Source organism: Fundulus heteroclitus, chromosome 20, assembly GCF_011125445.2.
Source record: "Fundulus heteroclitus isolate FHET01 chromosome 20, MU-UCD_Fhet_4.1, whole genome shotgun sequence".
In the NCBI taxonomy this organism is placed as follows: Eukaryota; Metazoa; Chordata; class Actinopteri; order Cyprinodontiformes; family Fundulidae; genus Fundulus; species Fundulus heteroclitus.
The window spans coordinates 40,969,670-40,994,813 of NC_046380.1; the positions used below are offsets into that span (position 1 = coordinate 40,969,670).

General features: G+C 43.2%; 1 protein-coding gene across 1 annotated transcript; it reads right to left on the reverse strand.

Moving 5' to 3' along the window:
* Positions 1-2,083: 2,083 nt before the first annotated feature.
* Positions 2,084-14,838, reverse strand: txnrd3 (thioredoxin reductase 3). Its single transcript, XM_012874786.3, has 16 exons — positions 14,489-14,838; positions 11,510-11,570; positions 10,017-10,126; positions 9,712-9,819; positions 9,486-9,558; positions 9,295-9,414; positions 9,078-9,220; positions 8,023-8,138; positions 7,376-7,601; positions 7,191-7,283; positions 6,973-7,049; positions 4,322-4,478; positions 4,122-4,229; positions 3,933-4,028; positions 3,713-3,847; positions 2,084-2,968 (listed from the first exon to the last, which is right to left on the reverse strand). The coding sequence occupies exons 1-16, from the start codon at positions 14,603-14,605 to the stop codon at positions 2,906-2,908; spliced, it is 1,803 nt and encodes a 600-aa protein (XP_012730240.2). The 5' UTR covers positions 14,606-14,838; the 3' UTR covers positions 2,084-2,905.
* Positions 14,839-25,144: the final 10,306 nt, after the last annotated feature.

Below are 25,144 nucleotides of genomic sequence, written 5' to 3' on the forward strand. Positions count from 1 at the left end.
CTTTAAAATACTTCTGTTAGTCTATAAATCCTTAAATGGCTTAGCACCTAAATACATCACAGACTTGTTATCAGTGTATAAACCCTCCAGACCTTTCAGGTCTTCTGGCTCCAGCCTGCTCTGCATACCTAGAACACGAACCAAACACGGAGTAGCAGCATTTAGTTCCTGTGCTCCACTTATCTGGAACAAACTTCCAGAAAACAAATCAAGATTAAAAACATTTGTTTAGAATTGCCTTTGACTGTTCTAGTTAAACTGTTTTTAATGTTCTTTTTTGTTTCTACATTCTGTTCCTTCCTGCTTTTATTTATTTATTTAGTTTTATTTTCCTATATTTTAATCATGTAAAGCACTTTGCATTGTCTCTGTACTGAATTGTGCTATATAAATAAATTTGCCTTGCCTTGAATTTGATATCGCTACATTGAGACTTGCCTTGTTTTTGCCATTTCCCTTTTGATGTTTTAGTTCAAAGTTACTACTTTAGTCATAACCAGAGTTTGACTAAATTATTTTAACTGTAAAGTTATTGTGTCAATAAATTCTGGTGTGATCTAAAAAAGTTGTTGTTTGGGTTCATGCTATGTGTGCAATGCTTGTTAATGAGAACACAATTGCATTGAATGCTAAACACTTTGGTAATGGTGTTCAGAAAAAAAACTGAATAGGAAAGCCTTCCGCATGCTTCTCAGTTTTCTGGCATATTGGACGATCCCTCCTGACAGAAAAGGCGTAAGCGAGTCAGATTTGTATGCCTCACACTCACCTTTCCACCTCTGCTCACTAAATGTTTGAGACTCAAATCAGGGCTTTGTGAGGGTGACTCAAAAGTACTGATTAGTTGTCCTTAAAGAGCTTAACTTGTAACTGCTTAGAGACATTGTCCATTTGGAAGTCATTTGTGCTTAAGCTTGATTTTTTTGTTTGTGATTGCTTCAAGATTTCCACATCGTGTGTTCTTTCCTCACTATTCCGTCTTACAGGCAGCAGACATGCTACGTCATTGTTGGGATGGCATCAGCAGGGTTGTAAGCATCCTCCATATGTAAAAGGTCATAATCAAGCACATCAGTTTTACTTTCAGACGTCTGCAAAAATGGAGACGTTTTTAATTGGAGAGCATACGCAAGCTTGTGATTTTTTACTAGGATGCTTCTGGGGGAAACGCACTGATCTCTATTCACTGGATTGATGCTTCGCCCGTAAAAGTGAAGTCACTGGCCGCCATCTTGCTACTCCCTACTCTGGCAGTGAAAAAACGTTTCACAGCTAATTTTAGTCAGTGGATGTACTAACACGTACTGAGAAAGTCATGTGCTGAAATATTTTGCATGATATATACACACACCATGCAAAAATATTTCACCACATGACTTTCTCAGTACTTGATAGTGTTAGTACATAACATAAAACTATATGGCATTTGACTTAAGCCCCCCCTGAACATGAGAAAAATCATCATTGTTCGATGCTGTAGTGCACGTATTCCCTAGTTACTGGAGGAAAATGGGGAGTATCAATATGGCGGCTGGTAGCTTCACAGCGACGTGTATACAGCCAATCAGCAATCCAGTGAATAGAGAACAGCAGGGAAACGTCATGTTCCTCCATAGTCGTTCAGCCCATGTTGCTACAGGACTTGTAATTACTTTAACATGAACGGGGCACCTTCTGGTCTGAAAAATGAAAAACCATCTTCTCCATAGGTTGTTTTGTGAAAAATAAACACGGTCTTTTAAAATCCAGCCCCAGCTCAGCTGTGACTTTTTAACTTAAACGTTGAGAATCAACCTCTGAGGTGCCATCATTATCATTTGGACCTTCATAAAATTGTGCTATGGCAAACTAATCTTGCAGGTCGACTTCTGAATATGAACAAATAATTTCTGTATTCAGCATAAATGTGATAAATAGCCAAACTTAAAAAAGAAAAAAAAGAAAACTTTAGTCTGATTCAATGTCAGCCCAAACAAAGCATCATGCCTCCTTAATAAAGTAAATCTGTGATGTTTGCAGTAAATAAAGTGAAGTAAACATTAAAGTTTAAGTCAACATGAGCAATAACAGTCCGACACGTTTGTGCTGAATAACATCCTTTATTAAATGTGAAGAAAAAGTTGTCTAAAAGACTTTGACATGAGCAAACCTGTCATTTTAACAGATGACCAAATGTCCCACACTGACAGAAGACTTAACATACCTTTATATACAAAATGCAGCGGCAGAACACACACGATAAATGGACTGCCAGTACAACTCCGGCTGAAATCTCCGTTCAGCTGGAAAATTGCAAAGCAGATCTCAAAAGGCTTGAACGTTTACGCGCTCAGAAGAGCTCCTGTTCTCTTATAAGCACATTACTTAACTAAACCTACAAGAATCCTGCTGACGGTGACAAGCACACGTTTCAGACTGATGTTGAATTCAAGGTAGGGGGAACGTGTGGAATGACGTACACACACCAGAGCCACGCATTGGGTCAAGCAGTTTTCAGTCTACGCACCCTCTGCTTGCAGAAGGTGCAACACAAAGCCGATGCAGTTGGGGAGTTGGACGAAGGATTGTGAGCCACCATCAGGCGCCCCTGCAGAAGAACATCGATCCTAGCCCACCTCAGTATTTTAGGTTACGGGCCAGGACGTCATTAAACATCCACACACACACATCCGTGCAGGCAGTGTGTGCTGGAGCTCCTCTGAGAAGGGACACGCCGGTGGAGGCCAGCAGAAACACGAGCAGAGTAACCCCGCCGTTCAGCAGACTACCCTCAGCTCAGACTCTTAGCGCTTCGCCGCTTCGCTCCATCAGAGCGCAGGCAAGCATCTTCCACCGGGTCAGGTACCGGTGGACAGGTGGTAGAGTCTAATGTGAGAGCAGGCTGCTAAACAAGCAGGGTTTAACCTCAGCAACCGCTCTGGGTGATGTCTCCGCCGGATCTCTTGGTCACATCCAAGGTGGTGAAGACCTGTGGGCAGAGGAGAAATGGTCATGAAAGAGCCCAGAGAGGCAGCAAACACTGGATCCTCGTGTAGAAATGTGTAAAACAAACAAAACTAATTCAGCTGTAAAGGTGGCAGCATAGAACTACAGCTCATCAAGCTTGTGTTCTTCCAAAGGCTCAGAGAACCTTGGAGAGAACGGCAGCATGAGCCCACGATCCAAAAACAGCCACATAAACGGATATCGCTGCAATAAAAGCAGGATGTTCAGCCCTACACATCTTTTTCATAGCAGCCAACAAGATCTACAAGTCAGCCGTTTCAGAAACGTTCAACGCCAACAGCAACTGGAACCGCAGAGGCCAGAATGACAACTTTTATTTGGGCTTTTTAACAGCAGCCTGAGAACCAGGGCAGGATAAGCAGAAAGGACAACCTGAACACGATGTTAGACACCCGGAGCATCTTAATGAGCAATAATTAGCACTGCTAGACATTAGCATAATGAAGGAGTAATGCTGCTCCATTATTAAGCTAATACCCAGCATGCATCAGCTCAACAGAACGGATCCAGAACTCAGCTCTGCATCTTTTTACCAAGAGGGGACGAGGCACGCAGCGTGGAGAAGCCGTCATACAGGAAGTAGCGAGGCGGTGTGAAGCCCAATCACGCTTCAGGCGTGGTCGTTATGATCCAGGCTGGATCATAATCATTTTAAGCCGACAGTTTCAAAAGCGTTAGACCCTAGTCAAAGGACAGCTCCTCCTACCTCGGCACAGGTTGGGTGGATGCCGATGGTGGTGTCCAGCTGCTCCTTGGTGGCGCCACATTTCATGGCAGCGCCGAAGCCCTGCGTCACCTCGCCTGCGTTTGGACCCAGGTAGTGGAAGCCGATGACTCTGTCCTGAAAGGAGATGAGGAAAACTACGATGAATCCCAGCAGCTGACGCCAGCATCAGGACCCGCTAGAGGCGACGGCGTAACCGTACGTTGTCCAGTTTGTTGCAGATGATCTTGGCGTAGCATCGGTTGTTGTCGCGGTTCGGCACGGTGAACTCCAGAGGCCAAAACAGACTGTGGTAGACCTGAACACACGCCGCAGAGCAGGGATCAAACACATGGCCAAGCCTCACCCGATCCTTTAATATGAACCTGATGCGCCACCATGAATTATTCACCTCGATGTTTTCCTGTCCGTAGAGCTCAGTGGCTTTCTCCTCCGACAGGCCGCAGGCGCCGTACTCCAGAGGGGTGAACACGGTGGTGGGAACGTTGATGTAGTCGCACTGGGCACAGACAGACAGACGTTCGTTAGGCATCCCATCAGCCACCACGCAGCAGGGACTCAGTACAAGTCGCCAGGAGGCGCACGGCGTACCTTCACAGCCGATCCGCCGTAGAGACGACGAGCCAGCAGCTTCCCGGCTTGGATGGCAACAGGCGTCAGCTCCCACTTTCCCTCCAGAATGTCTCCAATGGCGTAGATGTGAGGCACGTTGGTCTGCTCTTCATCGTTCACGGGAATCTTTCCATTCCTGGGAAACGGGTCACAGGTCAATGAGGAGGGATGCATCCAAGGAAGGAAAAAGTTACATTTGTGTTAAAAGGCAAAGATTAAAACCCATTCATGGCTCTATGGAGGGTTAAAAAGGGACTAAATGACATAAATGTGACTTTACAATAGAAAGAGTAAATGTTCTAAGAAATAAATGTACCCTTTATTTAATAAATCATTGAAGGGTTCCACCTGGAGTCTTTCTGCATGTTCTCCCTGTGCACGCATGAGTTCTCTCTGGGTACTCCAGCTTCCTCCCAAAAACACGAGTTAGGTTAAATTGGCATTAGATGCGTGTAAAAAAATGGTGGCTTGTCCTGTTTGTCTCTGTGCTGCCTGCCATAGACAGGGAGAACATGCTAACTCCATGCAGAAAGACCCAGGGCAAGGGTAGGACTTGAACCCAGGACCTTCTTGCTGCAAGGCAACAGCACTGCCCACTGCACAGCCCTGTATTAAATCAATGGTACATTCATTTTTTAATGGTAAATTCACATGATACATTTATTTAAATTTGTCCTTTTTAACCCTCCATATGACACAAGTCACCATGGATAATGCCAGGAGATGTTGACATCGAGTTTGAATCAGTTACTCATAAATTAGACCCATTAAGCCACGGTGGTTCTGAAAAGAGAAATAAATAAAGCTCCTTTGTTCACAAAGCCAACAGTGACCACATCAGATTCTATTTAACATGTAGACGGCATCATGCGAGCGGACTCAGGAAAACAGGCGGTTTTTAATAATACGATGACATGTATGACGCGGCGTCCATGCAGGTCCTTTGCAGCCGTGACCTCGTAGCGTTTATATCAGCTATCTTATTGTCAGAGTTAGTTACTTTTACCGTGTCTCTCCTGCAAACATCCTGCTGGAACCAGCACATCAGCGGAAACTAATCCAGTTTGTTAACGCTAAACCAGAAGCCATGAGAGCAGCTGAAGCGTCGCCATGGGGACTTCCAAAGGCCTGTTTCACCGTTCGTCACATCACCACCACAAGCTTTAATGCGTCTCATTTAGACTTTATAAAGGCTCAGTGTTGAGGAAAACAAACTCCATACGACCACGGTGAAAAGCGGCCGGCGCCGTGCTGTGGGGATTCTGGTCCTGAACCGGGTTGGGGCAGTCTGAGTAGAAGGGATGCTGGACAAGTTGGACCGTTCAGGACAGAGGACCGGGGCAGCAGCAGCAGCAGCTCAGCGACACCAAACTCTCATCTGAAGCTACCGTTCAACGGTTCAGACCCATCTGCTGGAATGGTCTAGTCAAAGTCCAGACCAAATGCATCAAGGATCTGCTGCAATGATGCAGTAAAAGGTGCTTAGACAGAGTTGACTTAGGGCTGAACACAGATCCCTCCTGTCACAGCTTTGTCCATTCTGACAGAAACCCTTTAATCATGGAACATTTTCCCTTCACTGCATAATTCTGATTATCTGTGTTTTATTGAGATCTTGTTCTCTAGAAGAGCTTTGCAGGGTAGATCCTACTCCTGGTAGACCCACTATCAGCCAGTAATGACCCAACAAAGGAGGACATGTGGGTTTTTATAGGGCTGGATGATATTGATAAAATAGAAATCATATTGATCGATGATTCAACAAACCAACCAACTTTTTACCAAAAAAAAAAGAAAAAGAAAGAAACACCTGCTCTCTGAACTATGTGAAGGGGGCAGTGCTTGGTTCCTTGGTCTGCGTTGTGATTGGTTGGGAGAATGAAATGAATGAATGAATGAATGAATGAATGAATGAATGAATGAATGAATAATAATAATAATAATATACAAGGTAAACTGATTCTATTGAACTTTTTATTGACCCTTTTTCTAGCATTGATATACGTCTATTGATCAATATATATTGTTTTTACCCACATGGCTCCCAACACACAGGAGAGCTGCAGAAACTCCTTCCTCTGACTCAGCAGAGATAAACGACCGGGTCGAAGGTCATCCTGAGCACAGGGCTGCAGCAGCATTCATCAAGATAGCGTTAATATTTCACAGCGTACAACTGAACCACCCGGGGGCCCATTCATGGCCCCTAGACCCGGCTCCAGTCATCAGACCAGAACACATGACCGAGAACACTTGAGCCGACTCTAATCCCAGCTGGCCTCACAGAGCTCCACTACCAAGTCGTTCACACCACGTTCTCCAAGTGTTTCCAGCCCGAAGCGTCAGGTTCATGCTGGATCCGTCCTGCACGCTGCTGAGACGCTGCTTCAGCGCCGAGCCGTCAGAGGTTCTGAACAGAGGGATCAGTTTTGTAACTGAACGCCGACACTGAACACAGGAACCTTCTCAGCTTACTAGCCAGCTCTTATCTCTTCCTGACAAATCCCCAGCAGGACCCAGAACTGCTGAATCACTGTGACTGTACGCCGAGCCTTAAAGGGACAGCGCGGCACGTGTGACGCGGCTGAACGTACAGAACCACGAGGAGCAGCAGACGAAGGGGGACTTACTTTGGGTTGACTCGGACTCCTGCCTTGTCCAGGCCGATTTTGTCGGTGCAGGCGTTCCGACCCACCGCTATCAGCACCTGAGGAGCAGAAAAACACACAGATTTGATCAGAGCCGTGATGAACGAGGAACTCGTTGACATTTCCTGGTTTCAGATTCCACAGCAACATGAAGAATGCTGAGCAACAGCCGGGCTGCGGGATGAGCTGATAACACGCACCGTGTTGTACTCGCCCTCGATGATCTCGTCCGTTTCTGTGGACTTGGCCGTCACCTTCAGCCTGCCGGGACTGCCTGCTTCCAGCTCCTCGATCTGACACGAACCCACACAGAGAAATGCTCATTGGCCTGAAGGTCACATTCACAGCTTCACAGGCTGCCACAGATTTCAGGAGGCACACCAACCTTTATTGGCACAAACTTGCGAATGAACTTGACACCGTGCGTCTCCATGTGCTCTCCAGCGCGGTTGGCCATGTCCTGGTCGAAGCCCCTCAGCAGGATGGAGCGCACCATGACGGTGACGTCGAGGCCGAGGCCGGCCAGGAAGCCGCCGCACTCCAGGGCCACGTAGGACGCGCCGATGACCAGCGTCTTTCCCGGGCAGTAGGGCAACGAGAAGAGGTCATCGCTAGGGCAGAGGCAGAGAAACACAAACCATGTCTACTTTCCTGCCACCTCTCATGCTCTACTGCGTGTTAATATCTGCTGTTCTAACGTGTAATAAAAATAGTTCTCCAAGCAGATTAAAGGAGATCTAATGACGATTTGCTCATTTCTAGGATGAACTCTGCAGAGCAGCAGGAGCTACGATCTGCAAACCTGGCTTAGATCATTAAGACCAACTAACACGATCCAGCTTCCAGTTCTGGGAAGATTCTAATTTTTAAACTACAACTCAAGTTTACGCCGACGGCCATCTTGGCTTAAACCCTTTAGAAAGGCAGGCCGCACTAAGCAGTGGACAGACAGGCGAGTCCACCCTACACACCCCAGCGGCGCTGAGCTCCAGAAGCAGCTTCCTGCGGTGCGGGGTGGGGCGGGGCTCTCACCTGGTGATGCAGTACTCCTTGTCGCCGGGGATTCCCAGGTAACGCGGCCGCTCGCCTGTCGCCAAGACAAATCTGGCTGCCGTGTAAAACGTCTCCTTTCCCCGTTTGTTTGTTGCCTGTCACAGAACACAGAGGAAGATGGCGGACTTATGAGCACGTTCTCGCTGCAGAGCTCTGGTTTCCACCCAGTTGCATAAACAGCCTTTCCTCAGCGTGGAGCGGGAAGTGAAGCAGAACGGCTGCAATAGCGAACAGTGACGCTTCAGATCCATGCTCTGCTGCCTTTAACAGGATGGAGTGTTTCCAGAAGCGACAAAAGCACATCTGGATGGGTCTTTTTAACCTCCTCTAAGAACAGAACCAAACCCAAACTCCCTGCTAATTCACAGGAACATCCCAGAATATGCAGCTTGCCTGGTTCTTACAGTTTTGTAAAATTCAATCAAAAGCTTTGATGTTTTGTGTTGAACGTTCATTAGATAGACCAACAGACAGGAGCAAACCACCGTTAAGTGAAAGAAAACAAAGAAATCTGAAAGGTGCGGCATGCATTTGCATCCAGCCAGGTGAGTAAAACCTTTGTTGAATGTAACCTGGCCGCAGTCTGAACGCTGAAAAGCTCGTTGGCCCTGCTCTGCTGAGCAGCTCAGGTTCAGGCTGAACAGAGAGATTCAACAACAACAACTTCATTACGGCTACAGAATCTTTGTGATCATGTGTCAGTGACCCGTTTAAAGGCCAGACTGACATTCTAGGCCTGGCTGGATATCTGGGATGACCCTGAAGTTTCAGATCTGCTCCTCCATCCCTAAGCAGCTTCTGTTAGCATGAAGCAGCCTCTCTGCCACGTCTGGTTCCCCAACAAGCCTACGGGCCCTGACACAATTTATACTTAAACCCAGACCGTCTCCAGTTACCAAATATGTGCCTTATAAAGACGAGCAGCTGCAGCGGTCTGTTTAAGGGAGCCACAGTAATCTTATGCAGGCTAAACTTTTCTGATCGACTGCTTTCTTTGTCCATGTGTGCCGTTAATGGTAGAATTTGCCGTTTACCTTGATCTTGTGCGGCTCGACGAACTCTGCGTAGGCGTTGACGTACTCAACCTTCTTGTCTCTCAGCGACACCCTGTAGCCCCAGTTGAGCGAGCCGATGTAATTGTTCACCGCCGTCTTCATCGTCTCCCAGTTGTGCTTCACTGAGGACACGCGGACACACGGTTAAACCCTCGTCCGGCTGCCTAGCCGGAGCCAGGATCCCCGGCGGTCTCACCTGACTCATTGAACTCCCAACCAAACTTGCGCGCGTCCTGGATGGCCGTGGCCAACAGGGCCGTCTGGTGCATCAGCTTCTTGGGAATGCAGCCAACGTTCACGCACGTCCCACCGAGACCTGTTAAAGGCAGCAGACGGTCAGACTGCCTGCTGGCTGCCAGGCCCGCTCCATCGGGGGAGGCACCTTACCCCAGGAGGTTCCCTTGGGCGTGGGCACGACAAAGTCCAACACCATGACCTTCTTCCCCAGTAAGGCCGCCTCCTGTTGTCGGTGGACACAATGTTACAGCGTTGGAAATGTTGCCGTCACCACAAGGTCAACATGTTGCCGTTCTCTCTGAAGTTCTGAGACATTGTTCAGTCCCATCATGAGCGTTCAGAGGAACGCGGCAGGAGCTGAACTACAGTCCGTCACCTTGGAGCACGCCAGGCCTCCAGATCCTCCGCCAATGACGATCAGGTCGTAGTCGTACGCCTGGGTTTCCCCGCTGAGAAGCTGCTGCAGGCTGCCGTCTTTATGGGCCTGGTGCAGAGCATCGACACAGTTCCCACAATGCAGTTAGAACAAAACCCTCAGCTCATTGGTGCGTACAACAGCCCACCTTTGCTTGTTTATAGCCCACCGAGTCATCAAAGGGAAACTTTCACACAACGGAGCTGAGAAACAAACTTTCCAATCTGAAGCCAGCAGACCGTGGATGAGAGCGGCCAGGTCCTCACCTGCATCGTTTTGTCACAACCACCGACGTGCGTCTTGTTGACGAAGACCTGAGGAACCGTTCTCTGGCCGGTCATCTCCAGCAGCATCTCCTGGTAGTTGGTTCCATTCTCTGGACAAAGACACGCAGACGTCAGCGAACCGCATGAAAAACGGGGCAGACAGCAGAACACGAGCTCTGCTCCACCAACTCTGTCCTGCCTGCAGGAAGCCTCGGGTTCTAGATCGATGGCGCCAGGACTACTTCAGACAGAAAAGATGCTTCAGTCTCCCATAATGCTCAACCAGAGCCATGAAGAAATTACTTTCTCAACTTCCCCAAAAATGTAGTTCCTGCATAAAAACAACAACATCTATTCAAAGTTTATGTTCCTGCTGCCAGTAGAGAGACACATTTTTTTCACTTCTGATCCGACACCAGAATTTGGGCATCTGCCAATACCGATACTGTCCTGTACCAGAGCTCTTTTAGCCATTTACCCTATTTTTTCAGACTTTTAAATTAACTTTATTTGAATCCTTACTGATTTAATTTTTTTATTCTACTTCGGTCTTTACCATCTTAATTTTATCAATTTAACATATGTAAGCCACATGTAAAGTGGATCATAAAAATCTAAGGCTACGCTGTCCAAACAAAACTCAAAAGCTTGCTTCCTTTCCACAGCAAGCAGCCAGCTAGCGGAGACAGGAGACTTTTCAGCAGAAAACATTAAAGCAGACGCAGCGTATGGATCAGAAACGTCTGAGGGATGGATCGGATGCAGAAAGTACGCTGGTACCGATACTGGACAGAGGCGTGTCGGGGTTGTGCATAGGAAGCCTGTCGGCAGCGCTGTGCAGCAACGCGGTGAGGAACAGAGCTCCGTGTCGGAGAACGCTGAACTGAATGAGGCCGTGTTATTCAGCGGAGGATGAGACAGCATCACGGTTCACTCTGCTGTTGCTTAAAGGCACTCTGGATTCCTTTGAGCAACAACATTGGTATATTTCTCAGAAAGAAGCCTCAGTGTGCGTACATGTATAGCCATCATTGGGGGCTTTGGCTCTTATTTAGAAACAGGCTGCTAAAGTTCTGTCAGCGTCTAACCAACCAATGAGCTACATCCGTCTGCACTGATTGGTCAGCGTTGCCCTGGGAGACGGACTGACCACTGAATGCTGGTACCAGAAAGGTTGGCATCAGTCTGCCCCAACATGGGGGCATTTCTCTGGCATCAGAGTGGTTCTAGATGTGGCAACAGGAAATGGACTTTGACCCGAAATGGAGGGAGAAAAAAAAAAAAAAAAAAAAAAAAAAAAAAAAACAACACTTAAATGTTGACCTGTTTGGAATCAGAAGCATCAAACACAACAGACCAGAAAGATGGGCCAGCCGATTAGGGCCAGCCTTTCCTCTGTTGACATGTTCTGATCCACGTTTTGTTCACCATCGTCACTGTAGTGAACCCCCCCCCCCCCCCCCAAAGTGAGGATAAGGAGTCTTTAGTCTTACCCATGAGATCCAGCTCCATCACATTGCACTCGATTTTCAGTTCCTTGAACAGGTCCTTCACCTGCAGACCAAGACAGTGTTCTGTTGCGTTAAGCCCGCTTTGAAATAACCAAACCATTTCATGCCTGATAAAATATCGCAGTCTATACGGAGAATCATGTCTGCCGAGGCGGCGCAATGCTGGAGCAGAGTCACACGTATAGATATGCAAACCTTTCACACTGAAGTTCCACACCGCTCTGCTAAGTTCTGTGGGCGATTTATTTTTATACGCATCAACTTTTCCCTTTATCATCCACAAAGTGTAGAAGTGGAAGAGCAGCAGAGCCCTGGTCTCATCCAGAGGTAGCGCAGCATTTGGGGAACTGGGGCAAAAAGCCTTCCTTGTCAGCAGAGCTTCACCTCAAAGCGTCTGAGACACAGTTTACGGCCCGGGACCACAGCACAGGTCAGAACGCTCTCAAGCTTTGACCCCCCCCCCCCCCCCCTCACATAGTGCTCTACAGAAGTGGGAAGTGACAGCGCACAGCCCTCTGAACACTGAAGAGTGGGCTTATGTTGTCCAGGAGGTCTCAGACAGAGGCAGCCTTTTCAGTCCAACCTGGTGTGTGAGATGTTGAGCCACTGTTGAGCGTCATAACACGTAGCGATATTATCGCACATCGTAACTTTTCCTAATATGGTGCGGTAAGGCTGGACGATATATAGAAAAAAAGCATATTGATAACATTTTTTTTTTTATATTGATCGATATCGATATTTATCAAAAAGATTTAAAACCTGGCTCTTATGATATTGTTAAATGACATACTTTTAATAAAAAACACACAAACACTAAATCCCAATTAAATCCTTATTTAACCAACATTTTTACCCATAACTGATTTTTTTTTTTAAAAGAAAAATAACTCAACTTAAGAGACCTGGATGATGTTATTAAATACTGACAAAGAATAAAGTGAACAGTAAAATGACCAAAAGATGACATGTTTCATGAATTGATGCTATATAAATAAAATTTAATAGAAAATATATATAATATAAATAAATAAATAGAATAGCCTATTTAGGTGGGAATAGTACATTAGTTACTCCTCAGGTTCCATTCTCTGTCTATATAGTCAATTGAGGGGCTGATGCAGGGCTGAGGTCCGAGGTTGTGGCGTGGGAAGACACAGATTGCAGCTTATTTTGCACACTCGTTGCACAATCTAGGAAGCACTGTTAGAAAAGAAAAAAAAAATAGCGGCCAGGAACTTTATATCGGGCTCAAGAGTGGCAAGTAGTTGTTTGAAGCCAGGTTTTTCAGCTGCAGACAACAGCAGCATATCCATCACTATGAAGCACGTTACTGCATGCGTGATGTCCTTATGCCGCTTGGACGCTTTGTCATTTTATCACAAAGAAGAGAGCCCAGTTTGGCTGCTATACCTGCTTTGTTTTGGAAGAAATTCCATAAGATTCCTCTGAGGACGCGGTGCCGCGGCGGGGCTGAAACTGCTCGCGCTGCTGCGAGTGGCTTAGATGATGAAACAAGTTGGTTGTGTTACCTGACAAATTTCACAAACACTGGTTTATTTCTGTCAGACTGGTGAATGAGTAAAACCCCATTTTGGGAAATTTCCTCCGCCGCTCCTTGCTGCGACATATTCACGTGCTCTGTGTTGTGGTTTGTGAGGGCGGCGCTTTGTGACGGCGTGCCTGGGTCCGCGATTACGATTGGTTGACAGGAAGTAGTGACTGTAGCATCAACAGATATGATGGGCTGAAAGGAAGGAAGGAAAACTGTCTATAGAACTTTTATCGACCGTTTTTTTTTTTCCTATTGCGCCACACGTCTATCGATCGATATATATTGTTATTGAATTATCGTCCAGCCCTATGGTGCAGCGCGCTTTAACCAGTAAGGGTGGACATTCAACATATCGTTTTATCGTTATGGTGAAAACATTTCAGCTTTATCATGGCAGTGGTAATTTCCAATTAGTGGTGCCTGAAAACCCCCAAAATAGCCAGGATTGTCAGTTTTGTAATTTTTGACCATTTGTTTGCAGTTTTGCTTCCTTGAGAGCAGTAATAAATATAAATGAATTACAAAATCTATTTAATTGCAGTTAATGTGTGGGGTTGAGTGACAAAAAAAACAACTGTACTTTCTGTAGCTAGTTTTTTTGATGAAGCCCATTTTGAATTTTGTTTTAATAGGTTATATTTCCAAATATTTGTAAAGGCATTTGTGTTTATGGGCTACGATTAATGTGAGATGCAGTCACAGCCATACAGCAGCCCGCATCGTCCATCCATACCGTAAGGCAACAGCAGCCAGGGTACGGATGGCTGCAAGGGTCAACTGGAAGCTTGCTATGACAGGAAACTAGGGGCTGATTATGTTTCAGCGTCCAGCGTAGAAAATAAAGACACTGTCAGAAAATGATGCTTCATCCTGAAGGGAGCTGGACTTACAGGAAATAACTTCGGGTTCCTCCATTCTTTAGCTCACGTTAGTCGAAACTACAAAGACCGACAATGCTAGAAGGAAAATGGTTGATTAGAGACCGTCAGAACCGTCGTTGTATGCAACTACCGGTATGGCACAATCATGGTATGTCGCTACATAAATACCTAAACACAGTTGACTTGAACTACAGGCCAGGTTTTAGTTTATAGGGTGACTAATGAAGGGCAAGACATTATGCAAGCTAACGTTTTGCCTCATACGGGCAAGCTGCAGGCCGCCCATGAACGTGAACGTGAGGGCAAGGTTAGCTCCGTTTCCGATTAACCACGTCGTTCGGACCGCCGGATAACCTGGAACTGGCTCTTAAAGAGACAGAGGCCCCGGCGGCGTCGAGGCAACGCTCCAGCACTTAGGCCGAGCCCATCCCGTGTAGTTCGCGGTGAAAAAAAATATAAGTTTTACCGACCCGGATAAAGTCAAAGTCTGCCAAATAAGGCAAAACACAAGAAAGGCTAACTTACCTGAACACAATATGGACAGTAGCTTTTGCTGAAGACCATCACTTGATTGGAGTCAATGAGCTGCTGAATCTGAGTTTTGAGTTCATTTTTGCCGGTGTCATTCTTGATAGGAGGCATTTTCTCCCCCTAACTATTTCCCTCGGCTTGCGCAAAGCAAGCTCTGATAGACGACTTGCCAGAGATAATAGACTAAAAGCTTACAAGCTGCACCAGTGACTTCTTCCTAGTAGCAAACCCCGCCTGAAGTCTGTTAGGGGCGACAAAATACCGGAGACACCGCGCTTCTTACCGCACCACCGCCAGCAGGTAGTCGTCTAACAGCCGCGCCAAACGTCTCCAGCATTTCTTATCTAACTCCCATGGGGGTGTGCTCGTTATGTGTCATCGCGTTCACCGTACGCATCATAGTGAGCTGTTGGGACCCGGAACAGTTCCGCCCACACGCGGAATCGAGGGTTATAAAACGAAGGTACTATGAGGTACGTCACAGCGTCACCTATTAACACACGCCCTAGAAGAATTACTCAACTGACACGTTAGAGAGCAGCACACCGTGGAGCTAAAAGAAGGGATAATGGCAGTCAGTAGAGCAATGCTGTTATTTACAGAGAACATTGGAAGATAAAATATCCAAACTTTACATAAAAGTTAATCAATAGGCTAAATATGGCGCTGTGATAACCTATTCACCTGCTATTAACTCGTGGTTGTTTTGGCAAGAGACACCACAGAAAGGCCGGAGTTGACCATAGTTTAGCTTAGAGCATCGCTTATGTCTTAATGCTGCTCATTGAAACAGTGAAGCATTAAAGCCTAGAGCCTTTCGCCACCTGCTGGTGAAAGTACGCTAAAACAAAAACCATATAATACTCTGGCAATAACGCCTTCCTTTTATTCCAGAGCCATACATATTGAGTGAAGGACGCGTCCCAAGTATACCGGGTCCTTCGAAGGATGCAGCCCCAGACACACTGACCCAGACCCGGTTCCAGAGGAATTTAGCTGATGGGGCTGTTGCTTATTTTTTGGGGGGCCCAGCAATCTTTTTACTTAATAAATACATAAATAGACATTAATGTAACCTTTCACATGAAATAACCATGTTGTTCATTAACACAAAATGAAGATTAAGGACTTAAACAATAAATAAATGCTGTTATCTATGCTCAGGTTAGAATAAACTTTTGCTCATACTTTGCAGAGATCTTAAAAATAAATCAGCACAATCATTATGTTTAAAACATGTTAGCTCCAGAAACCAAAAGGCAACTAATTGTACACAAACTTCTCCCGAAGAGATGCAGAATTCTTTTTTTTTAATACTGAACATTTTTAACATTTCCAGTCTATTTTTGCACAAACCTGAAATACAAATAATAATTTAAAAAAGCCCTGTGGAAAATCCTTTCTAAACATTTGCTTCTCTGTGGTAAAAATGCATTGACGGGTTTATTTGCTGCACACTTTCAGGCTCGTGAGTAAAGAGCCCTCTGGCTGTACTGGACCAGCTGCAGGCAGCAAGTGTTTCCCAGTAAATTAAATATCCTTAATAGTCTGTCTTTCCATTCTGTATTGCACTTTTGTTAAACTAGAGTGACAATTCAGAGACTCCATCCTTCAAATAACCTGGTCTACTTGGGGCGGGTCCTTGTGCGGCGGTGAAGACGTAAAGACCAGAAGAGAAGGATATACTTGGGCTCTGTCTGAAATGTTCCAATCATAGCTCCTATAGCTCCTGTTCCTTGACCTTTCATGAGGTCAACAGTGAGAACTCTATCTTGAGGCGGAAAGGAGACTGCTGACGTCATGTGACGGAAACGCACATGGTTGATGCGAGTTAAATCCGGAGAAGAAAAAGTTTGACAAAATGTTCTCTCTCCATTTCACGAACCAAAGCATATGAAGCTGCTTACACATTTGGATGTGTCACACACAATACACGTGAAGCAATAATGTCACTGTAAATAGCACAAGCGTTACTGTTTGACCCAGCGTCGCTTCATTCCACCCATATTTTATTTTTATTGAATATTAAGAGACATACAAAAAACATTTCTGTGTTCCTAAGTCACTGAGAACAATAATTAACGCAAAGTGGTAAAATAAACAAAATACCCGGAGGTATACATCATTGCTTGTGCATAGGGGCTTTTCATGTACAGGGGTCGGGGAGCTTGAATTTGTGGAGAAATATCTTTTTGTCTTTATAGGTTTCTTGTTATTGATGTGTTTGGTGCTTAAATTATAAAAAAGTTGTTGAAGGAAGCAGTCATGTTTGTAGCTGGTCCAGTTGGCTTTGTGGCAATGAAATTTCCTGAGGAACCACGACAGCAGTTCTCAGCCCGGTTTTAGCAAATCAGTCCAGAAGATTTTACTGTGGGTACGATGGAAAAATAAACGTGAATTGCTTCAACATGACATTCACAGAAAGAGTGAGAGTAATCAGTTACAAGTTTAGAACGTTCTAATATAAATTTTTTGAAGGATAAATGTGCAACATTTTTAAGGGAATCTTCTTTGTCCAATCAACCAAACTGGGGTCCAGTCTGCTTCACCATACAGAGGAGCCCATTAGGTCCTTCCAGAGGGACGTTCTACTTCTTGTAAAATAATCTTAGAATTATATTGGAGCGTTCATGTTGTTGGTAATATCAACATTTCCAGTCCCTAACTTATTTTTAGGTAGAACTGCAGGGTTAGCAACTGAATGTCGAATTTAATGAGAATTAAATTGACAAAAACATTCCTGATAAGAAAGGAGATTCCCCTCATTATCAAGCAGCTGTGTAACCAGTGTGATGTCAGGCTGACTCAAATCCACCTGACCCTCATAAAGGAATGGAGATCCTGGGGAGCATAATCCTTTTGTCCTAAGAACCTTACAGCAGCTTCAGACACATATTTTATTAAGTCAGACCTTGATTGTTTATCATGGACCACATAAGGTACATCCACCACAAAAGCAATATGAGCCTCATTATTTACCACAAATACCTCTTGGTTGGAGCTATTGCACCCCTCTTGGGATACTCAAGGAGGATTTGTTTTAGTACTTGAAGTATGATTCTTTCGTTTTACCCTTTTCAAGGCTTAAGTGTAATAAACCTGTTATTCTTTGACTTCCTGTACTTGTTTAGCTTTTACAAACTGGTGACATTCCCTCTAAAAGGCCATATGACTACCTCCACTATTGCAGCATTCAAGAGAAGGGACATTTCAAGACAAAATCATGATATTTGCCACATTTAGCTGATTGCCTTCCTGCGTTACAGGAGAGGGCCACATGGCCAAATTGCTGACATTTAAAGGGAGTCTTTGATAAACCTTCACTTGAAAAGACAAACATTCAATAAACACTTTGTGGCAAACGTTTTCTAGCATCTGTTATCATTGGGATTTCCACCTTGGGATTTCTTTTAATCGCTTTACATCACTCACAGTTGCTCCTTTGATGTTTTCTTGAATTTCACTCTCGGACATTTTAGCACACAGGTTACAAATGACACCTTTTACAAGTTCCTTATTTAAACACAAGAAGCACCCCACTCGCTTAAACTCGGATACCTAGGCCCTCGCCTACACACCTGAATGACTCATCCACTTTTGTGGGCTAACAGCTCTAAACCCCCAGTTTGTTCAGTGGGTTTAGCTATTTTAACGCGTTCCCTCCTTTATCAAGTGAAGCTTCAACCCTATCACACTTCCCAGACATTTTGACTACTTTATCCCTCTCAAACATCCAACTCTCTCTCGCCTCCCAAACAGGCTGCCGTACAAACCAAACTGCCAATGCAGGCTAAAATAAACCATCTTTGACTTAATCTCCCGAAGATTAACGTTGAAATTGAGGTCTGACTCCGGACTCCAAGCTGTGATTGGAATGTTAACGCAAACCCAGCCACCTGCAGTAGTTAGATTTTTTTTTAAACAAAGTTGCATCTGTCACCGCTGTGGCACCAATGTCCAACCATATTCACAGCTTTTCTAGCCTGTCGGGGTTAACACCCTTTCACTTCTCTGTGTAATTGCTGTTTCCATTTGAACAATTCTCTTCAACCTACAATGAATCGTGGGAAAAGGTAGGCCACTAAGGATACACCAGACCCATTCCGCAAAGCGAGAAAAAAAAGGACGCATTTGTTCGCTGCATTTGAAAGAGCCTTTCAAGGAATCATAAATTTGGACAGCCTTCGTTGCACCGCTGTGAGGTAATCAGCCTACAAATGCGGCCTTCGAAGGATGCAGCCCCTGAATTGGAACACACTCCTAATGTCCATTTTGGCCATAAAGTGTCTTCTTTACTGCCCACAAAAAAATCCCATTTGATAGCCTACAGCACCCTCTGCTGGTTATTTTAGGTCAATACATTGCATAGTTGTGACTTCCAACCTCCAATGATGTAAAACTATGGAGCCAAATCAGTGAAACCTGCTCTTTGGTACTGCTGTATTTAGGTCGATGTGTTGGAGTCTGAGGAAACGTTAGTGGTGGTTCATTACAGACACAGTATTTATTGCAAAAATGAGTCATAAGAGTTAAACATGATGCAAGTTTTTGTGAAAACATAAAGGCACAAAATAAGACAGGTTACGTTTAATTAAGGAACAAACGGTTGCCAAAAGCTATTTTGAAATACTTCTGTGGTAGAGTCTAGGGTTGATGCATGTTAAATTTAGGGCAAGAAGGGGTTTTTTCCCCCTTAGTGGTGTAAGATTTTGGTACAATTTAAAGGAGGAATAAAAACAAAGTCCAAACATAACTTCAAAAATAAATGAAAGGATATTATTTTCTCAAGGTACAAAGATTTACTAGGATGTTAATCACAAGTATTGAAATAACTGGGTGTTTGTTTCTGTTTGCTGTCTTGATTTGTTGTCATAAAGTTTGTGTTGTTTTCTGTTTGTGTGGGTTTGCGTTTAGGTATTTATGTATGTTGGTTAACTGTGATTGAATTAATTTGTAAAATAAATAAATAATAAATAAATTGTACTAATGGAGAGAAGGTTTAAATTGCGTAAACTTTACTACTCTTTATTATTGGACATGTAAATATCTATTAAATGCTGGTGTCTCCTTTGTTATTTTATTTAAACTTTTGTTGGCCTATATTTACAAACAGTCAATCATCCAACCTATAGAGAATACACATGCAACATCCATTATTACTAAAATTGACATAAAAACAACACAATAAACAACAACAAAAACAAATAAAAGATTTGCACACCGAAGTTTCCACAAAGACGACAAGTAGCGTAGTGCAGTGGTGGACATTCCTAAACAGACTGCCGGTTTGTATGATCTCTCCATGAATGGCTGTTAAAGGAGCAATAAGTCAGATATTTACTGTAAAATCAACCAAAATCATTCTCTCTTGTCACCTGGGATGGAAGTAACATTACCTATAAACAATTGTTCCTCCCCATCAACAATATCTGTCATGTTTTTCTCCTTTTAAACCCAGAGGTACCGTGCAGAACTACCTTGGTTCAGAGTGTAGCCTGCGTTTACTTCCTGGTTCCTCAGCCAGTCATATGAGAGTTCCCAGAACTTCCAAAACAGAGTTCATCGTTTGGTATTTTATCTGGGCAAAAGAGCAGCAGCCTGCTAACATGGAGGCCAGTAAGAGAAGCGGACCAGAAATAGAACAGAATACAACATCATATATCTGTCCTGTGGAAGTACGTATTCAGTGGAGATTCACAGCAAAACAGACTGTTGACTAAAAGGTGTAGCTTGGTGAAACACATTGTTGTTCTGATTTTAACCAATAGGGGTCATTATTACTTACTGTTCCTTTAAATTAATCTCTAAATTGCTCTTTGATCTGAAGGGGTCTGTGCATAGTTGTTTGGCATATCTCCACTCTAGGTCTGATCTGGTCTAGTGTTCTCTGAATCATTGTAAAGCACATATGTGAAAGGCCTGAACTGGCCCGTCAAGGCAATTTATCCAGCCCTCAAGAGCCAAAAAAGGCATATCATGTCATAAAGTAGAGGCATATATCTTTTTAAAGTGTATAAAGTGGCTGAAACTGTGCCTTCTGTAGCAAATGTTGTTTTGAACTGTGTAGTAACAGCATCCTGCCACTGCATGCCAGTTTTCACAACACAATAAAAACAACCCAGAGATGTCCAAAAAGTGAAAAAGTGATGCAGAATAACGAGACTTTAAAGTGTAACTCACCCCAATATCAACTCTTTTATTTTTTGCAGATAAACTGTTAAAATGGGCCTAAGGGTGCTAATTTTATGTTACTGTGTAACTTGCCCTTCTTTCTTTAAAGGTAACTGCTTTAGATTTTGCAGTTTGTTCTGATTCCACTAGTGCAGGTAACCAAATATAAATGACAGAAAAATGTTAAACTTTTAAATCTTGGGTGATTTGTGACTGAAAGAAAGCTGCCAGAGTGGAAGGGAAGCTTTTGAACTGAGACTTGAATATTCAAAGGATCTACAATAAATGTGTTCTTTTAGCACCTTTTTGGAATGACTAATGTTACTTTACCGCTCAATGAAATTATGATGAATATAAAATAAAACTATGATACACATAAATACAATAATGAAAAAACAAAATTGACATATATGCTTTCAAAAGGTTGGGACAATGTTAGAAAAATACCAGATATGTTTTTATTTGAAAGTCTCGCAGTGGCATCTGTAAGCATCTGGGATTTTCTCAGGCAAAACATTTCACAGACTATGTGATCAGCTTCAGAGTGAAGTAGTTCAACAATGTGGTTTTGTTGCAAACAAACTGACAATTTACCCATTTAACCTGTTATTTCACTTGTGGAAAAGAATTTTAAAAAAAGTTTTTTTCTGTACATTAAAAGTTGCTCTGCACCTTTAATGGCTGACCTTAGATTTATATTGATTTAAAAAAATCCCATTACATTTTGTCCACCATTCCTGTAAGATGTTTAGTCCTTAGGAAATGGACCCGCAGTTGTCTCCAGTTATTTAGTGCATAATGTACATATATATCTATGAACTAATGAATTACAAGTCATAAAAGATTAGAGATCAATGTCTAATTGATTTGTTCTTTATCTCTGGCTGAAAATTACTTTTACTCGGCCTTAACCAACTAAACGTAGACCTGTTTTACTAATTAAAAGATATAAACTAAATGCATTTTCTAGCTAGGGTGCACCCTAGTTGGTGGCACTGTTGCCTTGCATCAGGGGTCCTGGGTCCAAATCCCAGCCTGGATCTTTCTGCATGTCTTCCCCTTGAATGCATGGGTTCTCCCTGGGTGCTCCGGCTTCCACTCATGGTCTAGACCTGGTGTTCCTAAAGTGGTGGGGTCGGGACCCCCCCCCCCCCCCCCCCCCATCCCAGGGGTCTTGAGATGATCCAAATGATGTCAGAGATATACCATAATTGTTTTAATATAGCAAATTTATGTCTTAAATCAATCAAAAAAAAATCTTGAAAATGTATGACTTTTGGACATCAGAAATGTCCAAATTTTTCTCTCACAAATATGTCAAAGTATTCTCAAAATTTCAGATTTTTCTTGTGGAAATATACTTGTATGTGGCCAGTAATTTATTTTCTTTAATCTACAATGACCATAATTAAAAATATATATATATTTTTGGAAATTACAAGAATAAAGTCATAATAGTAGTGGTACAAGAAAGACATTATGAGAATAAACTCATATACGAGAGTGATGTCGTAATATTTCGAAAATAAAGTCACACAGACGTTTCCATAGTCGTTTCAAAACCCGGACACTAATAATAATTTGATGCTGATTTGCTAAAAAAGTTTGACTATTTCCCTAATTAGGAAACCAATACCAAAGTATAACTTTACAAGATGCTCAACATTGCTCATTTTGACACAGGAGGAAGAGTTCTCAAAAAAAGGATAAAATTTATTTTTGCAATATTATGACTATATTCTCATAATTTCCAGAAAGAAAAAAAAAAGCATCAATTTATCAAGATGAAGATGGGGCTTTGGTTCAGTCCAGGAATTTCCTTTTCTTAGTTTTCAGCCAGTCCTTGGTGGACTTACAGGTATTTATTTTTATGTTTTTGCATAATTGGTGTATTGCAGGGTTCTGCTTAATTTTTTTGGTTTATCCTGGTGGTCTCGTGTTTTCTTCAAGTGCCTTCTTATACATGGTAGAATGTATGTTATGTTTTCTATACAGATTCTATAACAACAAGCAGATTGATGGGTCCTGCTGCAGAAAGCAGGCATCCCCAAACTAGGACATTTCCATCTTATGCTTCACATCTCCTTTATTCTCAAGTCCAAACAGTGAGATATTTAGACTTAATGTGTTTTAGGCTTACTTTTAGACTTTCTATGTCCAAAGAACCGTATTCCAGAAGGCCTTGGGTTTATCTACATTCTGTCGGTCAAATTTCTGTATGCCCTTCACTTTTTTCTCAGACTGAAAACATTTCTTCCTTGGGAAACCTCCCATGAAAGGTAAACTTGTACATCCTCTTTCTGATCGCACAGGAACACACTTTCATTATCAACAAAAGCAGGAGGCTACTGTAGGCCCCATGATTAGACCTTAGGGTTCCTGACGATGATCCAGCTCATCCTCAGCTGACACCTTTCCAGGCTTTTAAACTGGTGCAATTTTCTCCCTGAAGGCCAGACGGCTCTCTCGACGTTTCGTCTGGACAGGAGCAAACCAACCATGTCTGAGATTTAAACAGGACACGTCTCCTTTAATATGCTGAGTAATGATGCTCTAATTATGTGTGACACACCTGTGTCTAATCTCTACCATTTTAAAATGGGAATGGATGAAGGGGTTGTCTTAATTTGTTCCTGCCTGAAATTGTTCTTCTTTCTATTATAATATTTCAGTATTGTTAAAAGTTTTATCAAATGTCTATATGTTCAATTATGTTGAAAACATACAGGCACTTATGAGGTGTCCTAATTATGTCACATGACAATAATTGAGGGATGGAGAGCCATTTTTCTTCAGCCTCTCTAATGCCATTTTAAAGATGCTGTGCCTGCATGATCAGCCAATAATGTCTACAGGGATTTAACGGCGTGAAAACGGACATATTAGACTTCCTTGTGTATTCCCTTTATCTTAACTATACATCAACAGTCTACCCATGTTTGTCTTTCTTGATGGGCTGAATGAAATGTCATTCCACCCCCGGGGGACAAATAAAGCAATTCAGTTTAAACGCAGCTTTCATTCAATTATAACTCATCTCTGTTGTTTTCCCACACACATGTCAATCACACCCCCAAACCAACGCAGCCACCTTCCACCCTACCACCACTAACTGTGTCACTGACAGGCACAGCAGTGGTCACAGACTTTTTAAAGCTGCAACTAAAACAGCACTCTTTGCCGAGTTAACCGCTTGATCAGTGGTCAGCTGACAACCACACACCCAGACTACTGATGCCTCTATTTCTGCATGGGAAAAAGAAATAACCTGCAATGATTTTGGACTCCTCCAGATAGAATGTGTTAGACTGCTGAGGAAAACACTCACTGACAGCAAATCAGAAAAGGATCGGCAGATTACAAATTTGATTATTTACACGGATTGTCAGTTTAAAGATGGTGTATTCAGATACGGAACCAGAAACCCTGCTTCTGGTCATATAATTAGGATATCATGAAAAAGTAGATTTTTTGCTATTATATTCATTCATTACACGCAGACTGATATATTTCAAATGATTATTTCTTTTGATTTTGATGATCGGAACAACTAATAAAAACCCCAGATTCAGTATGTCAGAAAATTAGAATATTACTTAAGACCAATACAAAAAAGGATTTCCAGAAATGTTGGCCAACTGAAAAGTATGAGCTTGGAAAGTCTGAGCATGTTCAGCATTTAGTTGGGGCCTGTTTTCCCTGGATTACTGCAGCAATGCGGCGTGGCATGGAGTCCATCAGACTGTGGCACTGCTCAGGTGTTATGTGAGCCCAGGGTCCTCTCATAGTGGCCTTCAGCATTGTAAGGTCTGACTTATCGCATCTTCCTCTTCACAATACCCCGTCGATTTTCTTTTCCTTCCTTTTACCTCTCTGTTAATGTGCTTGGACACAGACCTCTGTGAACAGCCAGCCTCTTTAGCAATGACTTTTGTGTCTTGTCCTCCTTGTGCGAGGTGTCAATGGTCATCTTTTGGAAAACGGTCAAGTCAGTGGTCTTCCCTGTGATTGTGTCGCCTTCAGAACTAGACTGAGACCATTTAAAGGCCTTTGGAGGTGTTTTGATGTAATTACCCGATTAGAGTGTGGCACCAGGTGTCTTTAATATTGGACCTTTTCACAATATTCTAATTTTGTGTGATACTGAATTTAGGGTTTTCATTAGTTGTTATAATTGTTAAAATGAAAACAAATAAACGTTTGAAATATATCAGTCTGTGTGTAATGAATTAATATAATATACAAGCTTCACTTTTTGAATGAACTTTCGGAAAAAAGCAAACTAAACTTTTTCATGATATTTTAAATATATGACCAGCACCTGTACTCTGGATCACAGGTAAGAGTTTCTTACTCGTTTCTATTTTTTGCCCCTAAAACAGAATCACACATAACTTCCCCAATCAAGCTCACTGTACCTAATTTAGTCAGCCATTGTTTATTGAATTCACTTTTTTATATATCATCCCATTAAAAACA